Consider the following 27,764-nt stretch of genomic DNA (forward strand, 5'->3'; position numbering starts at 1 on the left):
CCCAAACAGCAATTGGCCAACAAAGCAACCTGGGTTTGGAGCAAGGTGAGGGCAAATAATTGTTGTTTTTTTTTTTTTCAGCTGAAAAGGGGAAAGAGTGCTTTCCCTCCCACGCTCCCCCCCACTCCGCCCAGAGCAAACCGAGCACAAAAGCTTACTGTTCTGCCGTCAAAGAAAAAATCCCCTGGTGTTTTAGTTTGTTTGATAATGTCCTATTAACTGACGTTAAATCAGTAGAAATATGTTGATTTGGAGCACAAGGGCTTCAAGCATGCATCCATCACCATTTTCTGTGGTTGCAACCGCAGATACATCTCTTCCACTCCATATTCTGTACCAACAAATAATTATCAAAAGGAAAAAGAGAATCAAAGAAAAGGGGTAATTGCCATTAAGATGCTTGCAGTACGCTCCTTCACCTGGCAGCAAGGACACTGCAGCTGAAGACCAGAGGGTGTGTGTGTGTAAATTGTGTGGAACCAGTCCTGGCCCTTTGAGGTGCTGAAGAGCAAAGGAAATGGATTTTACCCCATTGGAGAATCTTCAGATGAAATTGTCCACGTACTTTTTTTTTTTTTTTTTTTTTTTCCTTTTTTAATACTCATGCAATTGGATTTGCACTAGCGGGAATGGCAGGGAATAACACTTTGCAGTTCTGGATCTGCAAGTTAGTTAAAAGGCTTTCAAGCAGCCGAGTTCAGCCTCTACCACCTGAAAATCTTTTGTCAGCAGCTGTGAGTGCGGCTTCTAGTTGTAAATGCTTGATGCCTGCTGGGTTAATAGTGCTAGCTGGGGAGTCCGAACACGCCAGGGGCCTGGGAAAGTGCAGAGACCCTCCCCCTTCCTCCCACCTCCCCAGCGGGAAAGTTATGTTCTTGCTTGGGAGATAATGGAAAAAAAAATCTGAGAGCAGCTGTTTGTGCTTGAGGATCCATCTGCCTCACCACGTAGAGCTTTGATGCCCGTTTTAAGAGGCGCAACACGGGCATCTGATTTGCTGATAAAGGAAAAGATCACAGGAGGCTGGATGCTCACATGCCTGCAGGTTTGGACCTCACCCAAATGCAAAGGCTGACCTAAGATGGAGCCGGCTAATTGTGTCGCCACGACAGCCAGTGCTGACGCGATTCAACAGCAGATGAGCTCCGGTGTTTAATGCGGTCGCATTTCTAATGCGTTTAGGATGCTCTGGTAATACCCCAAAAATATTACTGCTGCGATGGATGGTCTGGGACACAGAGCTTAAGAAGAATCTGGACCTCTGTGAACAGACCTCGTACAGGTATCAAAACATCATCCTGCATTGTCTACCAAGTTACTTAAAAAGAACTTTAAAAGCTTCGCCACTGCCAAATATCATTTTTACCTGTAATAGATGTTTAAAACCAGCTGTTCCGCAAGTCACAGAGCAGAGGAAACTTGCTTTCCTGTGGATATCCACTTTACAACTGGATATTTTGGTACTCAAAAAAAACCTCACAAAGCTCCACAACCAAAGAACCAAAAAAAACCACCAACAAAACCACAAAATGACAGAAGTGTTCAAGGAACGTAGGACATTTGCCATGTGCATTTTCTGTGCCACGTTGATTTTCTGTGATAAATAAAATGTCCTTTATTCCTTTGCCCTCGTTAGAGTCACTGTAGGCATCTCTCCTGCATCCAGCCATTATTTATCATCTTCTCTTGGAAGCTCCCCATACCTGGCCAGACCCCAAGACATCCGCAGTATAAATTCTCCACATGGTTCCTGTCTGCAGCCCTCTTCATGGGGTTTGTTTGTGGAGCTGGTGCAGGATTTGCTGCGCCATCTGGCAACGCGTAATCAAGTGGAGCACGGGGAAATTGAGAAGTCTGGAAGCAAAAAAGCTAGCATCTGCAGATACCAAGCAGCCTTATAGCCAGCCAAGCTGTGGTGTCATTGGCAGAAGCCTGCCATTTCCAGACCTAGGCTCGGCGATTTTGCAGTGTCAGCTGCGGAAGCGCTTGCTTTTACACGGGCTGGGGACAGCAGTGCTGTGCGGGCTGACTAACACCTGCAAAGTGGCAGCCTTCTCGCTTCCCTCTCACCCTAGGTAACAGGTGACAGCACCTCTGGCTACGTTCAGGCTGTCATGAGTGGGTAACAGAGCAAATGCGCCTCTTCAGTGCACTTCTTTTTCTGCCAGCAGCCAGCAGCTATTTAGATGTGCAAGCTATTCTGCATGCCTCGGCTGAGCAGGGGAAGGCATCCACTGCAGCTGAACAGAACAGCTCTGGCATCCTCTGCCAGACCGTACTTCTTACGGTTTCCACCACCTCTTGCAGTCCAGCCTGCACAAGTGGCACAACAGTGGGATTTAGACAGATTCAAATACACGTTAGAATAGGGCCCAGCTTTTAAACCAGAGTCTGAATCTGAAAAGTCTTTTAAAGACCTAATTAGGAGAGGCCTAACCAGAAGATCCATTCACGATAGGTAGCAGACAGGGATTCATGAAGAGGCTGTACCTGCCCTGTCCTCCACACCTTACTTGTGCCTGGTGACTTATTTTTTCTGGCCTCCTCAGTGTCCTCTCTCACATGCTTGGATGTCCTCTCTGCTCACACTGCAGCTCAGAGCTGCTTGAGGCAGAGACCTTCGTGAGCCTGGTGTTTGCAAAGCGTATGCGTCACTGTGAACAACAATTAATCACAGCTGTTAATCTGAGCGGTTCTTCTTCCCTCCTCCACACAGCCCACGCATCTTCCACGGCTCTCAACAACCCTAATACCCAATGAGCAACAAACCCCTAAAACAACACAGCAACACCTTGCTTCCTTATTGACATTCTGACACAGAAACCGGGCTGTGCATAAAACGAGCCCCAAAACGGCTCCAGCAAGACATCGGTCACATAAGGGAGGCAAGGATCAAGCACTGAGCAGTACTATTTCGGAAACCCTTGGGAACAGAAAGAAGTTCTAGGACATGTGGGTGAGTTAATTCATTGTCGTGCTCTACGGAGGACTGGGTATTTACTACCAACCAACAAGCCCTCCCCCAAACAGTACTATTCATTTCCTGAATGATTCCACAGACTGACAAAGCATGGAAAGTTCTCGCTAAATGTCTCTCCCACACAACACAATTTGGCAGAGGGATTAACAGCGTAATGCGATGCACCTTCTTCTTAATCTCATGTAAAAATTTTGACTGCTTAACACTCTCCTTACTCAGCAGCTAGCCATCAGAGCTGCTCCTCAGGAAGCACGTACCAGGACACCGCACTACACTCAGGAAGCTTTTTGACCTACCTACAGGAGCTATATTACAGCAGCACTAGCCTATAATTAAGGTTGTGTCAAAGTTTCCATTCTGTAATGTTACCCTAGAAGGAGTATACAGAGCTGAAGGTACCTAGAAAACTCACGGTTACATGTCAAATTGCTTGGGGTATTGCTTTGTACAGCTGAGACTTCAAACCAAGTACCTTGCCATGACTCACCCAAATGAATCCAAGACTTTACTGTCTGATACAACAGTCCCTTCTCCTTTCTTGAAGATTTCAAGCAGCATAAACCACATTATTTTCATTAGCCTGAAGATTTTTCATCTCACTTTTCCTCAAGGGATCTAAGGCGGTAAAAGCTCTCACTCCTTCTTGTAGTCCTCCAGCACAGTTTGGTTAGCATTCCCCTGCTTATTGTGAGCGCGCTGCATCTGAGCACACTTCCTCAGATGTGGCAACACCTCTGATCCAGTCCTTTGGATAAGCTCAGATATACACTGTAGAACATGCATATATATGTACATGCTATCAGAGTGAATTGTCTCCATAAAACAAAAATTCCCAGAAAATGCCTGAGTCCTTAAAACTTTAAAAATAAGCAAAGAAATTACATTTGCTTGTACTTCTTAAAAGAATACCGTGGCTGTGCTTGGCTGAACCTTGAAAACCAGACCCTGATCAGCACCATGACTGGTAAGGTCATTCGACCTGTCCCCTTGGTTCACATTCAAGTGGTGAAGCGAGGTCAGTGAATTGCACATGTGCCACTGGAGCATGAGGAAGTAGAGGCTTACTTGCTGCGAACCTCAAAAACGAGGATGACGGTAGGGAGCTGGGAGGCACTTGGTGTTGCACGAGGAACCTGGTGCTGTGGAGCATGTTTTGGGAGATGACGTGCTTTTGTGCCAGGAAGGGCCAGCTGCTGGAATCAGCACGGCAGTCTCTGTGGGAACAGATGTACTGCAGGTGGGTACAAAGAACCTGGAGGACTGCTGCCTCCACAGCGAGGAGGTGTACGTGGGGGCACTGAGGTGTAGAAGGAGATGAAACCTGAGCCGAGCTTGCTCTGATGTCCAGGTCAAACTCTGGTTCTTTGTCTCGGTTCTTTCCCATACCCAGACTCCCAGTTCAGCCTCAGGAATCTCTTTTGCCTCTCCTTTCCCCCCATGACTTCATGCAGGCTTGGCACTAGCCAGGGCAGGCCTCCGGCTGCCTCACGCTCCGGGCTGAGGCGAGCCTCTCGTGACCAAGAAAAACAGCTGCGGTTGCTGCTGGCCATCCTGCTTGGGACACAGGCAGAAGTGAGAGAGTGACAAATGCCAGCACATAACCTGAGACACTTGACACTTGGCCGCTCTGCTGACTAACCCAGACAGGGGAAGTGATGGTGGCAGTCTTAGGTGAGATCTGGTGAAACCATCTTCTCATCTAGGAACCAGACTAGGCAGAGGAACACTACACCAGCCCTGCTCTCTCCTTTCCCCACACAGTGCCTTGGGTCAGGTCACAGATCATACAAACATCTCAAATACTGCAGGAAAACAACAACAGACACTACTTACAGCTGCTCTATGTTCTCATTTGCCCCCCCGTTTCCTAATTGCAAATCAGCTCACCTGCTCCTAGTATTTCTTTAGGTCCTCCCTCCAGCTTTTCCCACCTTTTCTACCACATTATGCTCCCTCTCTCTTCCCTCTGTCTCAGTCTGACCACCTCCTCCTCTTCCCTAAAATCTCAAAGTAGGAAATCTCATGGAAAAATAACATCTGGAGGAATGCACTGCAGCACGCAAAAGCTCTTCTTGAAAACCGTTTTCATCTCTCTAAATGAACTTCTTTGTACAGCTGAGGAAATACAAGCCTAACTCCAATCTATCTAAGATGCACTTAGATATGCTTCTTAAGACAGCGTGGGCAGCTACCTTGTTTCAGAAAGAGCCACCTTACGCAGAATGGAAAAGCAATCACAGGCAAGACTTTTCCCTGCAGCACTTTTTTCCCTTTACGAAAATAGAACTCCTTCCAAGTGTCCTTCAACACAAACAAGGCCATTTGCCTTCAGCCAGAATAGTGCGTGTTATGACATGCAATAGGTTTGACCTTCAGCATCAGAACAAGGAAGATGCTGTAATTCCCTCTCACAACAGATATGCTAGCGTGCATATTCTCATTGCATGCTCTCCCTCCTTTGAATGAGGTACGAAGTACACACAAATCATTTAAAACGTAAGTTTGAGAAGTAATTACATGGCTGAACAAAAACTTCCATGTGGCATTTAGTTCAGCGGCTGGCCGTTTCTGCAACCCTGAAAAGAACAGAAACATCATTTTTTGGAACATATGAGCAGGACATAGGATATCTGAGGATATCAAGACGACACTAAAACCACTGAAAGATCTGTCACTTTCTAGAGGAATAAACGAGCTGTCTCCACAGATTTTCACTGGTGAAATGCCAGCTGACTGTTGATCTGTTTGCCCTCACTGAGCAGGGGGCACCAGCTAAACCGGTGGTGAATACCCTGGCTTTCTACCCGGAGGTACTTCAGCACCTGAACCATTTCAGTCATGTCTTGCTGCTTCAAGCCATGCCATGCTGGCGTGATCAAACTCCCCATTACAGTATGGGCAAAATCTCAGGAGGGGAAAACGAGGTATAAAGGGCTAGGGTATGCAACCGTCTTCTTATGCCAAGTCATGTATTTTTGCAGCTTTCATAAAAATCAATACATTGATCGTTAGTTTACTTTTAACAATCCAACACCATTCAACTCCAATACTGGAAAAAGACAAAATCCACATGGCTGTTAAAAGCACTTCGTGTAGCTGCTGCTTTTTGGATTAGTCTGGCCGTAACTCACATTAAGAAATGCTTTTGGATGAGCTTGTCTAAATCAAATACACCCTGTGAATTAGCATCGCTTGATATATATATAAACTAGTATTTGAACTTCACCTTTTACAGTGAAAACTGACTGGACACAAATATATGTGCTCTTTGTGCCCCTTCAAAGCAAGCAGTTTTAAGAAAATTTGACAAAAATCCCTTTGGAGTTTTTCATTATAATAATTTAAACATGTCTAACAGTGGGTAACACTAACAATTTTTACTCTCATTTACACGGCACAAAGGTCAGCCAGGGCAGCTAGCAGGGAGAATGATAAAGCAACCCCTACAGAACTACATCCCAGGCTGTTTCTATCCTTTAGTATAAAATCACACCCCACCTTTAACACATAGCTTCACTGCTGGTTACAGTTCCTTTGAGATGGTTCACTTAAATACGGGATTTGGATTAACACTAGTTTGAAAAGTTTTAATATAAAGAAGTCTTCAAAATTAGAAGCATTAACCATCTCTGCAAGCCTGCAACACACGCCAGCCTTTTACAACTTGTTTTTCTTGTTATGTGCATTGCAGTAATTACTTCTGCTCTCTTTCCCTGTAGGGAGAAGCTTCTCTCCACAGGAACTGCTACACCGCAGCACGAACAGCAAACATACAAAATGCTTCGTCACCTGGATTAATCCCATTTTACGGTCTGCATGCTTACTTGCATACAGAGATACCCATACAGAGATGCACAAAGTTACCCAAGTACTGGAAGCAACCTTGCCATGACATATGGCATCCTCGGCGATGGGCATTTTAGAGACTATGAAGCACAAAGTGCACAACAGATATGAAAGCCTTCAAAACCTGTGCTGCACCCCTGTGGCCTCCTAACAAGCTGAACTAATGGCTAGCTAACTTCCAGCAGGTAACCCGCTCTCACCTGATTGCTTAGGATTAGGATTTCTTAGGATCAGGATTTAAACACTTTGCCTATGTGAACTTTTTCTCATGAATGGTACCAATGAAGTCAAGCAGGGAACCAGGTGTGCCACACTGCAATTTACCACTTTTATCTTTAAAAAGTATTTCACTACAAAATTTTGTATACGATACAGAAATGTTTCAAGCAACATCCCAAAGGGATCAGAGGTAAGGAACAATGTACTTTCACAGCCCGGTAGCGAAGTTATTTCTTTTCCACATCTGCTACCATGATGGGAGCCTTAGCTGGAGGTTGAGTTTTTCGTTTAATTTTATCCAGTAGTACGCAATGGCATTGCTTGATATTTAGCTCCACCTATTGGGCACCTCCACGTACCTCTTTCAATTCATCTAAATTAAACACCAACTTAATTATGCTTTAAGGCTCTGATCATACAAGTTTCCCCCTGCCCCACCCTCCCCCAAATGTATATGCAAAATTCTGTTGAGAACTACATGAAAGTTCAGATCCAAGTTCTTACTCAAATCACACAGCATGCAAAGCAGTTAATGAAAAAGAAAGGAATAGAGAAAAAAGGGAGAAAAAAAGCAACCCAAACAACTGCATCTTGGAAATTAAACAAAAACGGATTCAGAATCTCTTTTTAGAGAACATACAAGATTAATTCCTTATTTTCCAAGAGATCCCTAGTGAAAGCACCATTTAAATCAAACTCAGGTATCCTAAGTAGTGAGTTTTAATGATTTTTCAAACAACAACAACAAAAAGTTGTTTAAAAATAATTCTGATAGCTTTGTCAAAAAAAAGCTGACCTCCAAGCAATAACCTAATTCAAGGTCTCTAGTTTATAAAATTTCTCTGGACCTCTTGAAACAACCTGATATGAATTAGTAGCTCACAAGAGCCATATTTAATTTCATTTGTGGATCATAAAATAAAGCATGAATGTCTGTGAAACATAAAAAATAAGTTCCTTTGAAAACACCTGTAACAATGTAACCAGAAATGGCCACTTGCCACAAGAAGATCATCTTCTAATTTAGTGTCTGAATGTTACAGTTTACTATTTTACTTAATTTTCCTGTTAAGAGACAGACACTGTAAGGAAACATCACGAAGGTGATTTCACCAAATCTATTTAAAGCTTTTTAGGATTTGAAAGATGCATTTTACAGCCTTAGAAGAATTACCAAATAATAAGTTAAAACTATCTTAAGAATCAGGGGACGCAGGTTTATAATGTCATGGAAAGAGGAGAGTAACAAAAGGATTTTGGCAGAGGCCACAGGATAAACTTTCAACCACTTCAATGCACAGAGGCAGAGAAATCGAAGAGGAGCTCCAGAACAGATGTGGATCTAGAGGCATCCCTCAGCACCTCAAAAGGTACAACACACTCCCATAAAGGAAATTCAAGTGAAATAATAGTGATGTCTACCTGAATGACACTTAAGGATAACTTTTCCTCTCCAGTATTCCTAAAGGCTTGATACTGAAGTAGCTCCAAATATTCAGTGAGTTCTCATCTTTGGCACTTTAGGGGAGAGACATAACTCTAGGTAGCACAAAAAGAAAAGACAGACAAGTTTTCTGTTTCTTTCTCCAGAGATCTGCAGTAGACCTCAGCAGGGCCCTTTTGGTAAAACCTTTAACTAAAGCAGTGAGGGTCTAGGGGCACTCAAGAAAATGAATATGGAAACATCTAAGTTGTGACTGGTTACCCACAGAAACCCTCAATATCAAATGCAAAGACTCAAAGTAGAGCATTATGTAAAGAGTATATTTTGACTAAAAACTGTAACAAGTTAAAAAGAAAATTAAAGGTGGAGAGAGAGAGAAGGAAAAAGAAGAGCTATGAGTCAAACTGTTGTCTATACTCTAGGGCTCTTTGTACATTTGTTTATCCTTGAACAAGCTTCTCTTCACTGGACTTGGGAAGTGGTAGAGCAGGGAAAAACACCTCAAAATTTTCAGAGATTTGGACAACAGTACCAAGTGGCCAGCATTGCACCCATGGGAATCTGCCTTGTTTCCAGGCCTACATAAGTACTGAAGGTATGTGACCCTGGGAATTGATTATGGCTTGGCCAGAGTTACAGATGCACAGCACCAGAACAGAGCACAACAACCTACACCAGTAAAAGAAATAAAGGTTAAACATGTATAAATGACAGTGGTAGACATGCAACACAGATCAAGCAGAAAAGCAGATGTAATTTCGTTAGGATTAACAAAAAACAAGACACCTTGAGCATTAGGTGAATGTTGGAAAAGTTCATGCAAGTGGGATGTGTAAGTAATGAAACTGCAAATAAAATAAGTGCCTGGTGCATACCTGTGGCAGGACACATACACACTGAATATGAAGGCAGGTGCAAACAAAGTCATACATAAAATCCAAGGAGGTAACGGCCCTGCTTGGTAGATAGTATCAAGTCAACTCCAATATGTAGGTAGAAGGGCAAAAAAGATGTGTAGTGGAAGAAAGATTTCAAACAAAAAAATTTTCAAACAAAACAGATTGGAACAAAGCTACAAAAACAAAACAAACCACCACCACCAAAAACCAACAAAACCAAATTCACTCTCTGAGGACAACCACCTACCACCTGCAAGCTACATCTTCATAATCACTGAAACTATGAAAGTTATTATTGACAGAGTCAAAAGCTGATAGCCAAAGCAGCGTTAGACTGAAGAATAAACAAAAAAATTCCTATTGTTGCTCCCCCCATGCTATGCTGCTTGCAAAGACCTTTGTAAAAACCCTTGTAAAGCCTATAGCGAAGTTCTGAAGCCACAGACACTGAGCTCTATCCTCAGATAAAAAGTGTTTCAGGAAGACCCAGGAAACCCTTTTAAACACCCAGAGACCCTCAATGTTTTGGTAACAGAGGGAATGGTATCTTGAGGAAGACAGGTGAGAGCAGAAAAACAACATTAGGAAGAACTGCAGCTTCTTGGGCTGTTTTTTCAGACGGAGAAAGTCCCAAAGAGAATGGGTGACAACACAACTGCCAGAAGTGATCAAGTACCACTTTGAGCATTTCTCCACCTATTTAATCTTTCATACTTAAACTCCTGTCATTTCATTTTTTCATACCTCAGAGTGTACCACACTAAAAACCAACTGCCAGCTACTCAAAAAAAAAAAAAAAAAGCAAGCAAGGTGACTGAGATGCTGCAATTTGTGCACATAAGCACAGACCAGGTAAATGACAAAAGTTTCAAGTGGAATAGTTATTACTTATCAACAGAAATTTTGTCAAAGAAGATAAATCCAGTCCTGCCAGGTCCATCCCATTGACTACTTATCAGCTGAGTCACTTTTCTGGTCTTGATTTATCATGGTAGAGTACAGTGTCTTGGGGAATATCTTGTCTTCATTATTATTGGTTGCTCTGTAGTCTTGTTTTTAGACATCCAAACATGAATTAATAAAAGCGTTAAGTGGGCATAATTTTCTGTAAAATGCCTCTCAAGCGTGTTGGACATAATCCAGGATAAAAGCAAAGATGATAGAGGAAGTGCAACAGCTAAGCCTACTGAGTGAATTTCTGAACTTGGCCCATGCCTAGAGTAAGGGCCTACCCCTTGCTACCACAGCATGTTTGGAAGTGGGAGAGGGCTCTGGACATACCACAGCTAGCAAGCCAGCTTTATAGATACAAATCACAGTTTCAAGTTAAAGAACTGGTCTTCCCCCAAGACGTTCTTTCTAGTGTGACAAAACAAAACTTGACTAGGCAGGTGATTATGCCTAGGGGAAAACCCATGCTGTAACTGTTAAAATGGTATGAGAGAGTTGCTGGAGTTCATTCCTTCCCCACCCTTGACAAGTCTGGACTACACATGAACAACTAATACACTTGTCCAGTATTTCAAATATCAAAGTTACTACACTTACTGCTGCTCTGAAAAACAACACCCTGATAAGAAACAAACTTCAGTCTTACAAGTTGTTGAATTCACCTTGGTAAGGTCATTAATGCAGTAATGCATGCACAAATACAGAACCTGATGATAGCAATGCGCATCACTAAACTGACAAGTCTTGATAAATGACAACTAATGATTACTTCCACATTTATACGATCATGGACGCTATCCTTATGCAGAATGCAAATAATAAAACAGTGAGTTGTACATCCCCAAAAGAAATGAAATTAGAGATTATCTGTGTAAAATAGGATGGTTCAATTGCTGTTGCTTGAAATTGCACAATACCTTGTATCTTTTGTTAGATCACTTAAGGATCAAGTTATGCCTGTTAGCCTATGTAGGAATTCCCCTGGATGGGCCTGCTATTTATAAGCAACAGAACTGCTACTTCAAACCATTTCCTTGTATAGGACAATTACTTAAAAACTTCAATACTTCCCAGTCATAAGTACTGAGAAGAATGACCAGCATTAATATCAATAACTCCTTTCTGCACCATGAGTGAATTTCTGTTTCATACTGAGTGAAACCTTCAGTGCATTTTTGTATATGTTTTGCAACTCAGAGACATAGGATTACCAGGTAAAAGCCCAAGAAATATTGACATTTTCATATTCCAAAAGCTTTAAATATAGAATTATTTGTGCTGTAGAAGAAAACTGGTAAAGATAATATGAACGCAGAGGGATTATTATAGAATAGTAAAACGTTGGTATCGTTATTAGGAAGCACATCAACTTTAGGCATAGAAGAATCAGTTTTTAAGCGCAGTATTTTGGACCACTTAATTTACTAGTAGATTCTCAGACTTGCATCAAGATCACACAAGTCACTTAAGCAAAAGGCTGGGAAGTGTTTCACTGTGAATAAATCCATTTTGTTGGTAAGGATGGAACAATATTCTAATATTCTAACCTTATTCAAATCAACAATGTTTGGAAGCTTTAAGTTCATGTTTTGGTGCAAAATCTTCAAATAGTTTCATGGAGAAACACCACAACATTTACAAGAAGACAAAATATTTTAATTTAAATATGCCCCATACTATACAATTGTATAAAATACCAACTAAGCATTCATTTGAATGTTTAAAAAAACAGAGCAAGCAATATACTGTAGTAACGATAACAGAAGGTGGCACAAGCCAAGATACAGAACCAGAAAAAACAGGCAAGTTACTGTCTCACCATCTTTGTTTACAATTACCATCAGAAGGGTAGCCATCCCAAGTCTTCCATCCATGGTTTCCAGTGCCCACCTTTATGAGGCAGATGGCAGTGTACTAAACTGGGAAAATCGTATTTTTGTTTAGCTTTCTTTACTTTTACTTGAAAATCAGCACTGCTTTCTTTGTATCGCTACAAAGCAGAGCAACAACTAAGTCTCTAATGCAAAACTAATACTTTGACTGGTAATCATATAAAAATGGAAAGAGGACAAAAATGATTTCAACAATTTCAAACTGTAAGAAGTAAAACACCCTAAGCCCAGCAGTAATTTTAGAAACATGGAAAAAGTCTTGGGAAGGCTTAAAGACAGTTGTATCAAGCTTACAAGGTTTCCTCTCCATTTTATTTATTTTGGGGTGTTAATAAGCAGAACATGTATCCAGCTGATTGTTATACCTTAAAAAAGCAAAATAACCTTAAGCACCTTAAATTGGAGAGTGTACCACTTGAGTTAGGTCCAAGATAGACACCAATTGTCAGTGTTCGGTATGCCCTGTGAACTGAAACAATCAGAACAAGGTCATAACTAAAGTTTAATATATTCCTCTTATCTTTGGTCACAGGATATCGATCTTTGTTTTACTTAGTATAATGACATGACTTCAATAAACCACGTTTACACTGCACCACAGCTGGGAATGGCTTCATTACACAACTTGCTTCACTAATATTTTATTTTAAAAATGAGGTGTGAACCTGGGTATTTAAATTAATGTTTGCTTCAAATGGCACTGAATGGATTTTTTTTTAAAACATTAACTCCAGCTACAAAACTCATCCTCAGACCAACTGTGGCAAAACTGAACTGACAGAACCAAACTTTTGATTTTTAGAAACATGTTGGAAAGCTTCAAACATCCCCTAAAAATTGTGATATTTTACCATAGATATCAGTTATTATCTCTTAAAAAAAATACTGAAATCCATTTCAAAGTGAAGATCTCCATTTTAAAAAACAAATAAGAAAATACACTTCTGCCATCTTTCTTCCACCAAACTTGTATGTGATAAGCTACTGTCTTTAAACACTAACATATAAAAAAAGCTTCTCCCACGTATACCCATTACTTAAGTATGCATCATTACTTGGCATTAAGCATTTCTAAATACCAGCTTATTTTGGAAGCAAAGCTAAGAAAGTATATTCTTATTGACATAGAAAGCCAGTAGAAAAAGATACAAGTGTGCAGCTTGTAGAACAGTTCACATCAGGAATGAATGAGGAAAAGGCACTCCATCTCGCTTCGCTGTTCTACACAGTGTGTGCAATTTTCCAATCACTGTTAGACCTTTGTTCACAGCAGCGTAGATTCACATATTGAGTAGCGTTCTCATTACTCTCCATTCATTACCATTTTTTTCACTGGAAAAATACATTGCTGTGAATATGCAACATTAACTTTATTTATACATTTAAGAATACTTATTTTTTTTTCCAAATGAGAAAGTCGAGATTACTGAACAAATGTTATTGAAGATATAAATTATTTAAGCTTAAATAATTTAAAATCAACTTATTTAAACAACTTTCCTATTGCACATTTTTTCTATAACTTTGCCAGACAAAACCCTACATAGGCATTTAAAAGAGTAAAATTTTAATAGCACAAGTTGCATAGCACCAAGGTAGGGTGCCAAATAAATTGTATGCCTGCTGAAAACTGAGTGCCAATAAAAACAAATATAAATATATATGTATATACATATCTAGTAGTAACTCCGGGATGCTGAGATAATAAATACTTTAAACAATTTCCCAGATTTCCAAAAACATGTGAGAAACTATAGAAAATAATGCAAAGTTACTTTCAGAAGACCAAGAATACACATGCACAAAACCTATTATAAGAAAAAAGGTTTACAATTCCCAATGTCTTACCTTTAAAACCACCTCTGTTATCGCTATGTATGCCACACAATGACTAGCCTATTAGTTTGAGGATTTATGAGAGACAGAACAAAGAAAGCTTCTCCCTGTTGCTTTATAATGTAAAAGCCTACAGTACCCCCAAAAAATAAACCCACAGTTTGTCTTGTTAGGTTTCAAAATGTCGTCTTCTGCCTATCTTCATTCCCAGTGATCGGGGAATACACCCGTGACATCTATTGACCTGCAGCATCAAAAATAAGGATGAAAATTCCTGTATTTTTTTCTGAGCAAACTTACATTGGAATTTCTCCTACTACAACTGCTGCTGTTGCCACCAAACCTGTGACCTGCCGTTTCCATAGTAAATGTTTCCCTTGAACACACCTACTTGTAACCCTTGAAATACTATGGCAGTTCAACTTAAATGGGCAGGGGTATAATCCGGCCTTCTTGTCTGAATAATTTTTGGTTTGGGTTTCTTTGTTTCTTCTTCCACATCGTTTTCCTGGTCACTCTCGCATACGTGGACAACAACGCTAGGGGTAGTGTCAGTTGCAGCATGTAGCTCATATTTTTCTCCTGAAAATTAAAATATTAGCAAAACTGGTTAAAAATGATCTATTTTGTAGAAAAGTATGAAAGAAATTACTAAAAGGAAAAGACTTGTTCTTTTTAATGCTATTTGTATAATACATCGATGACTAAAAGCCTGATGTCACAAAGCATCAGATGTCACAGACATCTGTGCTAACCATCATTCATCATCCAGAAGTATTTAAGTACTATTTCCAAAGCAACAGCGCTCAGCTACTTTATTACATGAGAATGTAAGTAAGTTACCCTAGGCATTTAAGAAAGTGTTCTATGTGAGCTGTCGTAAGACTTCCTGGTGTGTGGTGTTTGTTTTTTTTTTTTGGTCGTTTTACAGCATACAAAGACTATCCATTCACTGTACCATGCAGACTTATTTTTCCTCAGTGATGACAAAACCACAGGATCTTCCTTTCCCTCTAAAGCTTTCGCTGTTAAGAAAGCTGGATGCGCTTTTACCCACCTCACACAGAGGTGCTTTAAAACTGTTCTGGCATTCTGTGGAGCAAGAGCTAGACAGCAAGCATCACGCATCACAAGCATCACAAGGGGAAACACGGAGATAGAATACAGTCTGGGTACAGATGTACTATGACACAAATTTGGTTGACCACTGATTTGAACTCCGCTTTTAACCACAAGGTTAATAACTGTTTTTAAATCTAACCAGATGTTAAATAATTTTAATCTTATGTTAGATCAGGGGAAAACCAAACTATTTCTTTCCACCACTTCCCTGATGAGCTCTCCTTATGTTTTTTTTTTCCGTGTTTCTTTATATTCTTTACCTCTCAATGGAGAAAACAGTCTCCTCTAAGACCACTTCAGTGATCAGCTGTCTGAGAGCTAACACCTGTGACAAATTGCATGCCCTAGCATGCCGAGGCTCTAAAGTGGTCTCTGCTCTGTTTCCTAGAGCACTTTAGGAGCAGGAACTGGCAAGAGCAGCAGTTCCACAGAAGAAAAGGCTCTTGCCTACAGTTCTTCTAAAACATGCAAACCATTGTGCTGAAGTAACCCTTGCTTGCACCTGGGTCCTTGGTACTGAGTCATTAAGCCCAAGTTCCAATAAACCTTAGAGTCAACAGGTAGAGTTTTATAGGGCTTAACATTCACTATGTATGTGAAAAATCTCATGGAGAAAGGGGTTGCAGATCTGCCAGTAAGCTTACCGTAGGGCATCTTAATAACAGAACTTGCAGGGGAAAAACCACCAGCTTTTACTTACTAAACTTTTAAATATTTAAGACATACAAATTTCTTTTTGGTATGGATACAATTTAAGAGGAAAGCTTGTAGCTAAGAAAGCAGCATCCACCGAGCAAGCTCTGAGCTTTCACAGGATCAGCAAGCTGTAACACTATTTATTCCAAGTGCTTCATCCAAAACGACTTTTATTCCAACGAGCATAATCTTATGGGACTTTTGTTTCAAAAACTGATTTCAGGAAAATAAAATCTTTGATAAAAATATTTAGTACGTCAGGAGTATTCTCGATGAATTGTTTCAAAGACCTAATCAGGCTTATCTGTTTAGTTTACACGGTTCTGGATAAACATGATTTTGGCACCATTTTATACCTTCACTTTAACTTAGTATTTTTCCTATAAATTTTTCTGGCCATTATCATTCAAACACTATTTAAAATTTATTATTTATTAAAAACTTGCAATAATCTACCCCATTTTTTATCCTAGCATAAGCATAGATATTTATCCCTCCACAGACTGCAAGGTATGAATTTTCACAGGTAAGAGTAATTCACTAGTGGTCTGAGACACATAATTTTCATTAGGAACTGGGGGTTTCACCAGCATACAGTTGGCCATAAGCTGCTACATAGACAACCATAACACACTACTGCATAATTGATGCATGAGGAGGTAGAAGTTCTCCTCTATCCTCCTTTCCACCCCCTTCCTATTGATGTAATAAAAGTTCCCTAGCTGGTAGGCAAACAGATATATAAAGATATTACGGTAAAATAAATCAGACTATAGTTTATGTCCTCTTTGATGCTGCTACTAAATATATTCATTTGTTCTCTCTCCTAAACCTAATAGGACAGTTGCAAACAGGTTAAATCAGAGTTGCAAACTGTAAATTGTGGAAAATTAAATTTGCATTAACTCTCATTAAGTTGTTTTAACTGAGATATAAAATGACATCAAGGAATGTGGTCATATCAATCCCTGTAGCATGCTTAAAATACAAGTTAGTTCAGTTTAATGGAACTTTGTATCAGCGTAATATTTGGTTTAAAACACAGATACAAGGTAGAACTGTTTCTCCTATCTGTGGTGCTGTGTATTTTTAATAAACAGATGCATCAACAGCCTACACAGATGAAATGACAAGCAGCTGACAAGGCAGCACTAGAAATGAATGGTAATAAAACAGTAAGCGTGCATTCTTGTTATCTCCTCTAATTTAAACAGAGAGGGATGGAAAGGCACATTCTTCCTTCCCAGGCTGAAGCAACCTCAAAGCTGCCAAAAACTGAGTAAACTGCAGAAGATGAAAATACCAAGGAGTTGGGAGTGGCAGAAACTTCTTCCTCTTAATTCCAAAAGAAAATTAGTGCCTCAAACCAGCTTGACACTGAGATAGTAGTATGTGTAGGTGGAAAACTATCTCAGAATGCAGGAAGGTAATTCTAGTTCAGAGCTACATAACTGTTAACTGTTTTAATGTCCTCATCTGAAACAGGACTTTCCTGTCTCTGCAGAAGGCTACTCAACTTCCTCTATTTTTAGGAAACTACTTCTTGAAAATTCTGGCGAAAAAGCTAACATGTTATTGAAGCAATATTCACGCTCTCTATAAATCACAAAACATCATATTGTTGAGGCGTGGGCCCTTCAAATGATCCTGTGGAGTTACTGCGTGTGTAAGAAACCACAGCTTACTTCTTCTGATACTATACATTTAATTGGTGAACAGTAATTCATTTGAAAAATTATAGAAGTTCAGCTGAAAAGGTGTTTTACTTGAGCAAAACTTGAGTGTTTCTAAGGCTGTTTACCTGGTCCTAACTTGGAGATAGCATATAAAAGGTCATAGTTAATCACTGGAGTAGCATCTTCTACTTGCTTCCAACCAACAGGTGGAGAAGCAGGAGGTGAAATCAAAAACTGTTTGTCTGGATTCGGTGGTGCCAAATGCGAGCTCCCAATGTGCAAAGTCTGAAAAAAGCATAAAAAAATAAAGTTATTTCACTATTATTGATGAATTCATCATTAATGAGGAATTTTAACGTTGGCCAGATGTTATGCTGTAACAGGCACTCAAGGTGGCAGCATGTAACAGTATTATTGAAGAGAGCTATATGAAAGACCCCGTATACAAAATACAGATGAGCCACCACATCCATTAACTCTGATGAAACATGCAATGAGGTGTGTACATCTACGTCTTCTCATTATGGAGTTTTACAGAAACTTCACCAGAAAGTATCTGTCCTTAAAATACTGAAGTAGGAGGAAGCTGGATATGGGCTTTAAGGCCTAATGACAAATGGTGTTGAAACTTATTACCACAAGTGAGAGTGGTGAGAATTCTAGAAGGTATATAAATAAACTGGCTCCTTCAGGACTGTCCCTATTGACATCTGAAACAGACACACATAGATTAATTTTCCCATTAAGTTTATGGAGGAAAATAAGCAGCAGCTACCAAAAAGCACCCAGATTACCAGAACCTGAGACAGTTTCACATCTTTAGCAGGAGAAGCTAGCTAGCTAGAGAGCTCCACTGACGGCAACCTTCAAGTACAAACATGTGCTAGAGTCCTGAGCACATACTGCTACACTTTGGATTCCCGCACATACTGTTTGAGCATTCTTTTCTTCTGTGTGTGTACTGCTGGCCAACACGCTTGGCTTTCCCCACCCCGTAAATTCTGTCTTTGACTATGCTGATCACTGTCATCTACTCTTTCCCCAAGGGAATCTAAGCAATACAAAAGGAGACATAAGTGCAAAATAGTCAAGAGCCTCCACATACTTGTAGCTTTGGAACAACCTGTGATTCTCTAACCAAAATGAAAAATTAAGCGTTCATTAGCATGACAGGAGACCTGTGGAAGCTTACCACTAGTAAGTTACGCTTTAGTACCTTGCAAGGATAATCACGGAGACCTACCTGAGCAAAATACAGTTTTATTTCCTTTCCAAGGAACTCTGTCTTGTGCAACTGGACTCTAGCATCTGCCGCAGATAAAGGGTTACTGAAATTTATTCGTACTCTTTTGAAGCTCTTAAAATACTGAAAGGTGATATCTCTGTCGTATGTTCTGAACAGCGATTCAAATTTGGCCTGAAAAGAAAGGACCAAAGAAAGTCAACACACAGCACTGTATATTTTCTCTAAAGAAATACAGAAATAAATTGCAGTTGTCAGGAGGGGGAGATCAACACTCTTGAGTACTGGTGTATTCATTATAGCTCAAGTATCTTTTTCTTCTTATTTATTTTGAAACTTTTCTAACCTATTACTTGTTTGTTCTTTTTTCCTCTATAGAAGCTTTTTACATCTTAATTAACAAAACAGTTAATTATCAATAAGAAGCATCTGATTAGATAACATAGTAGAAATATTAGTTAATGGTGTTGTTAAGATATTGAAAAGAAATGCTTGTTTTACAAAACTAATATCCAAAGGCCTTAAAAAAAGTCTGCCAAGCATGCCTTTGTCTGAGTAATTTTCAAGGAAACCAACACAACAGTTTTAATAGAGAAAAACGAAAAAAGTTTATTTGCAAGCTAAAAGCAATTTTCTTCAGTGACTCAGCATGCATAATAAAGTTCACGAACATCGCCTTTTTTAATAGCTGCTACTTTCACTTAGGAAAATGCATGGTAAGAAAATATATTACTGAGCACTGCTTTAATAGCCTCTTCTGTTTCTGGAACTGAATTCTAAGAAGGCTCCCACTCGCTCTTCTAGAAAGTCCTAAGCACTAACCATAGAGCTCCTGAAGGGCCTTTGACACACTTTCTGCTTTGACTGTGCGGTAAGTGTAGGAACTGGACCAAAGCCTCATCGCTTCATAGATCTGCAGCTGAGTTACTTTGCGGTACTGACTGTGTGAAAAGACTAAAGCACATTTACCAACAGCTGGTAATCTCCATGATACATTTAATGTTTGTGCTCCTAGGGCATCTATGCAAACCATATAGAATTTTTAAATTATTTTTTATTTTTAAATAAAGCATACTTCCACTCTTACTTGAGGACACCAGAGCAAAGGAGGAGAAAAAAGCGGGAAGCTGTGAAGTCAGCATGCTCTTGCAAAGTGTTTCACGCTCACATTAGGACACAGTAATCAGTTGCAAGCCTTATTTCAGAGATGGAGACAGATCAAGCATGCTGGTATTTCGGATACCTTATCTTCATAAAAGCTTACTGGAAGCTGAATATGAAGTCAAAATATAGAGATATACAGAACTGCATGCCTTTTTTTTAATGCTAATTTTGAACTAGTAGGGAAAGCAACAGAGATTATATAAGGCAGCAGTGATTACTTCAAAACTTTGTTTTCCTTTCTGAAGAGCTGTTTCACAAACTCGTCAGCTATATACGCAACCAGTATATTTCAAAGATATTTGAGAAGATATTTTAAAACCAATGCTGTCCTACTTCTTGCTGAGCCACATCTAAGCTTCAAAGTGAAATCTGAGACAAGAACAGGACCCTCTGCACAGAAAGCCTGTATTTGTTAACTTACTGTACTGGAAAGCAAGCTGGATGAAACCATGAAAACTAAGCCTGCATTTCTCAAGTCTTAGTCATGTGTCATATGGAAAGAAAAAAAGAAACCCATGCTGAATTGCATTTCAAAGTTCACATTCAACATTTAAACTCAGAGTGCCTGCAGGAGTTGTGCAATATCTGTAGTTTTTTAGCGTGCGCAAATTATATAGGTCATAAATATCATGGTAACAGTATGATAATGAACAAAATATTATTTTTGTACTTCAGGTATCTTAGCAATCAACAACTGACTGTATCAGGACTGGGTTACTTACACGATACTAATTCTAATCAGGGAAATACAAATACGAGAGAACTTATAGTTCTAACACTGTTATTAACAACTATAGTGCCAACCAAAAAAAACACCAGAAAAAGTATATGCTATAAGTTACAAGAATCTTACAACCAAAATTATAATCTCAACATTGCTGAAAACACATATGAAAGTGAAGAATACACTACACAGACAAGAAACGTCTAAGGTAAACTTCTGATCTTTTTCCAGAAACACATAGCTTAAGATCTAATAATTTCCACACTGAGATTCATTCGTATCAGAGCGTACCGTTGCAGACTCGCAAGACCCAAGACCCTCACATTTAACTGACTTTTTCTTGTAAGTCAACAAGCTATCGAGGTAAGCTGAACAGTTTTGTACAGCACCTCTAGACTTTTAACATTCCAGCAGTCCATATAAATAAAGCAAAAGATAAAGCATACCCTTGTTTCTGCTTGATTGAAGACATCACTATCTGCCACACAGGCAATCAGAGAACTAAAACTGTAGTTAAAATTTCTAAAATGCATTTTGTGCTTCGCTAAAGCGATACTTGCCGTCCAGCAGAAACCAATTACTTTTAAGGAAGCCGCTGGCTCTGCAGGCAGCGTTTATAAGGGAAACAAGTCCGGCCCCTCAGAGAAAAAAAAAAAAAAGAAAAAAGGAAAGGTTTCAGAGCATCCTGTATGTGACAGCGAATTCCTGAACAAAGTCCTGCATGCTTTGAGGCAGTCAGGAACAAAATGTAAGCTTCTACTGGAAAGAGGTGACGTCAGCACATTAGTCAGCTTCCCTATGCTAATTACCAGCGCTCGGGAGGATGGAAAAAGCAGCTGAGGTTTGCACAGCAGCTGCTTTATCAAGCCTCTTGCAGCATAGTTTCCACTGGTAGTAATTCCATTCAGCACTCAGACAACATGCTCTTCACTGGAATGGGACAACCCATCTTAAGATGGAAAATGTTACTGCTAAAGGACCAAAGTCTAGAGTAATAGGCTGTAATTAGCCAGGAGGAAAATTTCAAGACTTTGGAACGGAAAACAAATCCCTCAGGTCAATAGCTTTCAGTAATTTTTTGGAAAAAATACACAGGCTGAAATTTAGAGATTAGGAGGCATTGATCTATGAAAATACTTTTTCCCCATTACAGCGAGAATTCATTTTGAAGCTTTCTCCAATGCAACTAGATGGATTTAATTTCCATTCCCACTTTATTAAGAACCCAGTATGAGCCCCATAAGCAAACTTCTTTATTTATTTAAATAAACACAGCTTCATCAGAAATCGACTGGCAGGGTTTTAAGAGAGAACCTGAACTACCAATAGCAGTGATGAGCTATGAAACCTACATTTTTGAACGTGTACTGGTTCATGGATTTGTATCCTGGTTTCGGAACATTTCCCAAGAAGTATCAAGAACAATTCCCAAAAAGAAATCATTACCATTTTAAAGTAATTCATTATATTTGAGCTGAAGCTTAATGATTTTCCAGTCTACTTGGAAACTTCCCACACAGCTTTAGATCAAAATTCATAATGAAGTCAAATTTCTAAGTGCATTTAGTTCATTTGACTATAAAACGAGGCTATCACAGAATCATCAATTTTTATGAAACTCTCACAAACAATAAACAGTCATTAATTTAAACCCTTATTTCATAAATATTTAATCCTGTGTAACTATTCACATAAATAGCCTTCTTGATTTCCATAGGCTCTACTTGCTAGCTAGAAGTTAAGGATGCTTACTGTGCCACAGGCCAAAATCCTCATTTAGTAGTCAAACTCTCTGCTGCTGCAAAGTTACCTTGGCATATAAATTACCTTAGTGTGAAAGACCACTCAAGATCTACTTCCTAGTACCTCTGCTTAGAAGACCCTACTTTAAAATAAGCTCAGCTCCAGTAAAAGAGCTGGTTGGAAGGACAATGTAACAACTGGCCTAGATGCTGTCGGTGAGATTAAACTCAAACCCTAGAAGGAAGTAAGAGATAACAAGGCTCCGTCACTCCAGGAGCACCCAGCGTACATAGCAAGAGCCTGAAGGACAGAAAGGGTGGGAGAAACAACCAATGCTGCATCCCATCTTCTGGTGAGCATAGGGCAGGAAACTGCAGTATCAACCAAACACTTCTGAGGTTTCACTTGGCACATATACGGCAAGAACTGGTTTGAGTTCTCAGGATCACCGCCTGCACCCAGGAAGGCAGATACTCATAAAAGGCCATCCCGCTGAGTGGCAAACCACCTGAGCTAACACAGAAAATCATGCAGAGCATGTCTTGAATCCTGCTCTTGCCCTGGAATTAGGTCATCAAGTGTCTTAAAGGCTTCGGAAGTGGAAGCGCCAAGCACGAGTCTGTGGACCAGTGGTCTGGATGCTCATCTGGAAAACATGGCCATGAATCATTTGGGCATACATGGAAACTGAAAACTGGCTTCCCACATCCTATGTGAATGCTACAGCTACTGATAAGAAAGTAAAGGTCCCCCCTATAACCTGCTGCTGAGTCAGAGTCATCTGGCGCACTCTGAGGCTACCTGGGTGACTTGTGGGTGACAGGTGGAAAGGATGTTGCTTCTATGAAGCCTCACAGGGCCGACACACGAGGAGGCTGTTCTCAAGCTGCTCAACAGAACGAAGCCTCTGGCAAATTCACTGCAGACCTTTATATAGCTGAGCATGGCAAAGCTTCCTTGCTGTCCAGTGGTTGTAAAGGTCTTCTAAAGCTGTATTTTGGACTCAGCTTAAAGTAGAGCAGGTAGATTCTAGGAACTTAAATCCCTTTGTAACTCAACTTACATTTGGGTCCAAATCCCACAAAGAATAAAAACGCTTGATTGCTACTATTCTCAAGGGCACTTACATCTTACCGAGGATAAGGTGCATGGAAAATGACTTTACAACTCTTCCTACAGCCATTTTTCAGATCTAACTTCATCATTTAAAACAGGACCATAGCCTGCTGGTATTACTGTGCTGGCTCTGAAGACACCGACCAGTTTTAAGAACATTTAACACCTCAGAAAACAAGTTTTTCACACTGTTCTCTGAATTCAAAATAAACATTGGCTCTTCCACTGATATGCAGTAGAATTTTACTTTATCAGTTTCAAATGCAAAGAAAAGAAACCAGTTGTAGTCTGCCCCATTTACGCATTGTTATTATTACTTTTTGGTAAGGTTGTGTCACCACTCAAAGATACAACTCAGGTTAAAAAAATGATAATGACTACATACGGAAGCCCCGTTCACAATACAGAATAAACAGAACCAGTAACCTGAAAAAGAACACTTTGAAGTAAAACCTAATACCCTTAATGCTATGCTTTGTTAGAACAGTGCAGTCTACAATGTTTCAATTATTGGATTAAATAAATTACCTTGAATGCTTAAAAACAAAACAAAAGGGTTCCTTCATTCAAAGAAAAAAATATGTATATTCTCACTCTCAGTACCCATTTCATTTAACTAAATAACACAACAGCACTAAGTTGAGACCCCTGAGATCTACTGTAGAAGCCAAAGTTACAAAAGCACCATTACAAAATTCTGACAGTGTTGCAATGTTTCCTCTGTGGTGATCAAGCCCTGTAATGTTTGCTAGTCACAATGAACTACCTGGAACAAGAACACTGCATGACAATCAGCACTGTGGATTCATCGGTCTGATAGTATCAGAGTAGGATTTTTTTTTTTTTTTTTTTTTTGCTCCTCTCTCATCTTCAGGGAGTTTGCTGCTTCTGTCTTCTCTTTGAGACTCCCTACTGACCACGACACAGAAAAGAGACCAAGGGTAAGGAGATAACCTGCTTAAAGATCTACGCCTTCATCTGGGTAACAAACTTCATCGGTGCAATAGGATGCTGCTGTACTCAGCAATGAAAAACTAAATGGGTAAGATTCAGGCAAAGTGACAACACAGCTGGACTTGCTTCCTCACAGTTCACCTTTGCATTGAAAGACACAGATTCTGGAGCTTCATTTTTAAAATTTGAGCTCTGCCTCTAAAAATTGCAGAGGAGTTGCTCACTAAATACTCCCTAACCTCAATAGCTCCTGACAGATGCTCCATTAGTAGCACGTCCCAGGCAAAGAAGTTTAACAGACCCTTCTTAAAAGTTGCTTTTCTGGGAGGAGGGAAAGGAGAAATAAGGATTCAAATGGGCATATGGAACAGTGTGAACACAAAATGATCAAGTGTCATTACTGACTATTATTTAATCTCTACTTGCAATAAGATAGGTAAGGCACAGAGGAGGAAATGAGACCACAGAAGCAGAAAAAAGGCAAGTCACAGAAAAGTGATTATGTTGCCAATATCTATCTACATCAAAGCTAACAAACCAAGAAGGAAAATTAAGATGAAACGAAGCATGTTGGCTATTCTGTAAGCGAATAAAAACAGCCACTGTACGAGCTATAAATCAGAATGTAGTCCATTCTTCTCTCTCATCACTGGCATACTTCTACAATTACCCTTGGCGGGTGCTCCTTTTGGAGTCCCTGCACTCCCACTATATATACTTGCTGATCTTCTGCTATCAAACATACAGTTTCTATTCCTGTCTTCACGTTAATTATCTTGCCTTCACCCTTATTTAGGGCAGGGATAAACACCTTGAAGTTATCTAGAATGAATAATCTCGGTTACTGGTTTCATTATCCTAGTGGTTGGGAAAGGGGGGGGGGGGGGGGCAGACAGTAAACTACAAACAACTTCCAGACCTACCTACGCATGTCTAGGTTTAGGAAGTTAAAATTCAGGTGTGTGTTAGTGCACACAGAGCAGACTGACCCTACTAGCCTACACTGTTTTGCCAATGCAGCAGCAGGACATCTAGATATCTGCGTGTGACAGATGCGAATGAGAGAACGTGAAAATGTATTAAGTGATCCTCTCTGGAACTTAACACTAATCTAAAGTTGACTTGAAAATTCATTCAGGTAAAACCAAAAAGTCTCGAAATGAGACCCATTGAAATAAGTAGCGAGCATATGCCCTTGACTGTGTTTTTCTCAACTACCTTTTAGGGTGCTCCGCAAACTAACAGAGCAGTCAGGAAACAGTAACATTCTCTATTGTTAGAAAACCTTCAGTTCCTGCCCTTGGGATTCAAGAGGTAGGTTGTTTTGCTGTAGAGGCTTTTCGTGTTGTGTTTTTTTATTTTTTTTTGGTTGGCTTGCTTGGAAGCTTACTTGATGAGCAAGAGAAGTCACAATGTCAACAGCCTCACCCAAAAAGCCAAGGGTGAGGGCAGTGAGTTAGGTCACTTGACTTAACATATCTGTACAGTAACCTAGTCTCATTTTACTACTCAAAATGAAAAAACCCAACCTCTCCCCTCTGAACACACACACACACACAAAAAAAATCTCCCCCCACATGAAGACTGAAAGGAAAAATGGACATGATTTCTTTTTGCAAGTCTGGCAGGATTTATTATCAAGTGAAAACAACTGGCAGATCAATCACATTTGTTTCTTTTTCTCCTCAAAATCCTTACATTAGGCTGGGCACTGGGAGACAGACAACCTTCATGTCCAATGCAGAAGAGTGAAATGGCTGCACACCTCATGCAGTCAGGCAGTAACACAGCCCTTGACAGAGCTGTACGAGCTTCTCCCATGCCAGGCAAATCCAGATCAGAAACACAAGTATAATGTACGAGAAAGGCAGGGAGCATATGGGAGAATTATCATACAGCTGAAAAGGTTAACGGACAGTTTCTTCTGCTTTTGTGGAGCTGTGCACTCATTGTTCTACTCAAGATTATCAGAAAGATATTACAAGGAAGTATACACACTGTGTTAGTATGTTTAGCAGAGAAGTACTCCGCAAGTAAAAAACAAGTCTTTGGTATTAGAGAATAAACTGTACAAGAACATCCGCAAATGTATTTACAGTAAAGAAATCACAGAGAGCAGAGCAATGCAAGTACGCAGACTGGTTTTCCAAATTATACAGAGCTACGTGCAGTGTATTAAGTCAAGGTAACGCCCACACAATGACAAAATGGAAAAAGGGGCATGAAGCATGGAGTTAAGACTGTCATCATCAACTCCTCTCATTAACTTTGTTTATAATGTGGAACAGCAGACACATGACCATTTGCTATTTCATATGCGAACAAGTATTTTAGTCACAATTTCCATCCATAAAAGTAGAGACAAAAATTCATGCAGCTTTAAAATATAAGCATCTGATGCCATATAGGAGGGCAGACAAGGGAAAAGCCTATTTGTCTGTACAAGTTATGCCAAGCACCATATAGGAATGTCTTTAAAAAAAGGTATTCAATGTCTATATAACTGAACTGTTGGACAATATTTTCAGATATAAAAAGCAATTTTTCAGAAATTAAGCTTAAAAACTTGTCTAAGAGCACCAGTTCAATGCAATCATCAGTATCATATTTGCTACGTCAGTACATACTTCTCGCAGATAGACAGGGCTAGACTCAATTGACAATAAAAACCAAAGGCCACATGCATGGGGTGTGGTATCTGGTATCGCCTCTGTTTTGGACTTAGCTGTTCCAAGGAAATCTCTTCTTCTTCCAAACAGCAAAACATAGAGGGACAAGCGACCATTTTTTAAAACGTTAAGAAAAGCTTATGTAAAAGTAAGCAGAAAAGCTATGAAGATTCAGCATCATTATGTGCAGTACACACCCTTAAAAAAAAATCAAGACTGAAACAACTTTATATACCTAAAATTATAGAAGGACAAAAGCCAATCAAAATGAGTTTTCAGAGAACTCCACTATTTCTCCAAATTTATTCAGTATACATTCTCAAACTCATTCATTTTAATTCCATACCCTAGAAAGAACGTATCATGAAACATGAAGTCCTTTTGCAGTAATTGGGCAGGTGGGCTGAGAAGAAGGAAAAAGTTACTGTGAGGTCAATCATAAAGACTTCCTCCGTCATCCCCTGCCTCTGCCTTCCTCCCCTCCCCATCCCAAGAGAAAGTTTGGTTTCAAAAAAACACCTTCGTGAAGACAAGCTGCTGCTGAGAAGTGGATGAAAGTGCCTAGAAAGGACTGTTCTGCAATACTACAG

The 27,764-nt window shown here is 39.9% G+C and overlaps 1 protein-coding gene across 2 annotated transcripts in view; it reads right to left on the bottom strand.

The window, feature by feature from the left end:
- Positions 1-11,973: 11,973 nt before the first annotated feature.
- The window catches only part of RCAN1 (regulator of calcineurin 1), a 41,143-nt gene continuing 25,352 nt past the window's right edge, over positions 11,974-27,764 (bottom strand). The window contains exons 1-4 of one of the 2 annotated variants that reach the window (XM_013192908.3): positions 21,139-21,410; positions 18,805-18,978; positions 17,687-17,846; positions 11,974-14,649 (exon numbers count right to left, since the gene is read on the bottom strand). In XM_013192908.3, the coding sequence (XP_013048362.1) occupies positions 14,486-14,649; positions 17,687-17,846; positions 18,805-18,978; positions 21,139-21,225 (585 nt within the window). In that variant the 5' untranslated portion in view covers positions 21,226-21,410 and the 3' untranslated portion in view covers positions 11,974-14,485. Of the gene's footprint in view, positions 14,650-17,686; positions 17,847-18,804; positions 18,979-21,138; positions 21,411-27,764 lie in introns of those variants that run through there. The other variant, XM_048071478.2, reaches the window with a different exon arrangement.

This window comes from Anser cygnoides, chromosome 1, assembly GCF_040182565.1.
Source record: "Anser cygnoides isolate HZ-2024a breed goose chromosome 1, Taihu_goose_T2T_genome, whole genome shotgun sequence".
In the NCBI taxonomy this organism is placed as follows: domain Eukaryota; kingdom Metazoa; phylum Chordata; class Aves; order Anseriformes; family Anatidae; genus Anser; species Anser cygnoides.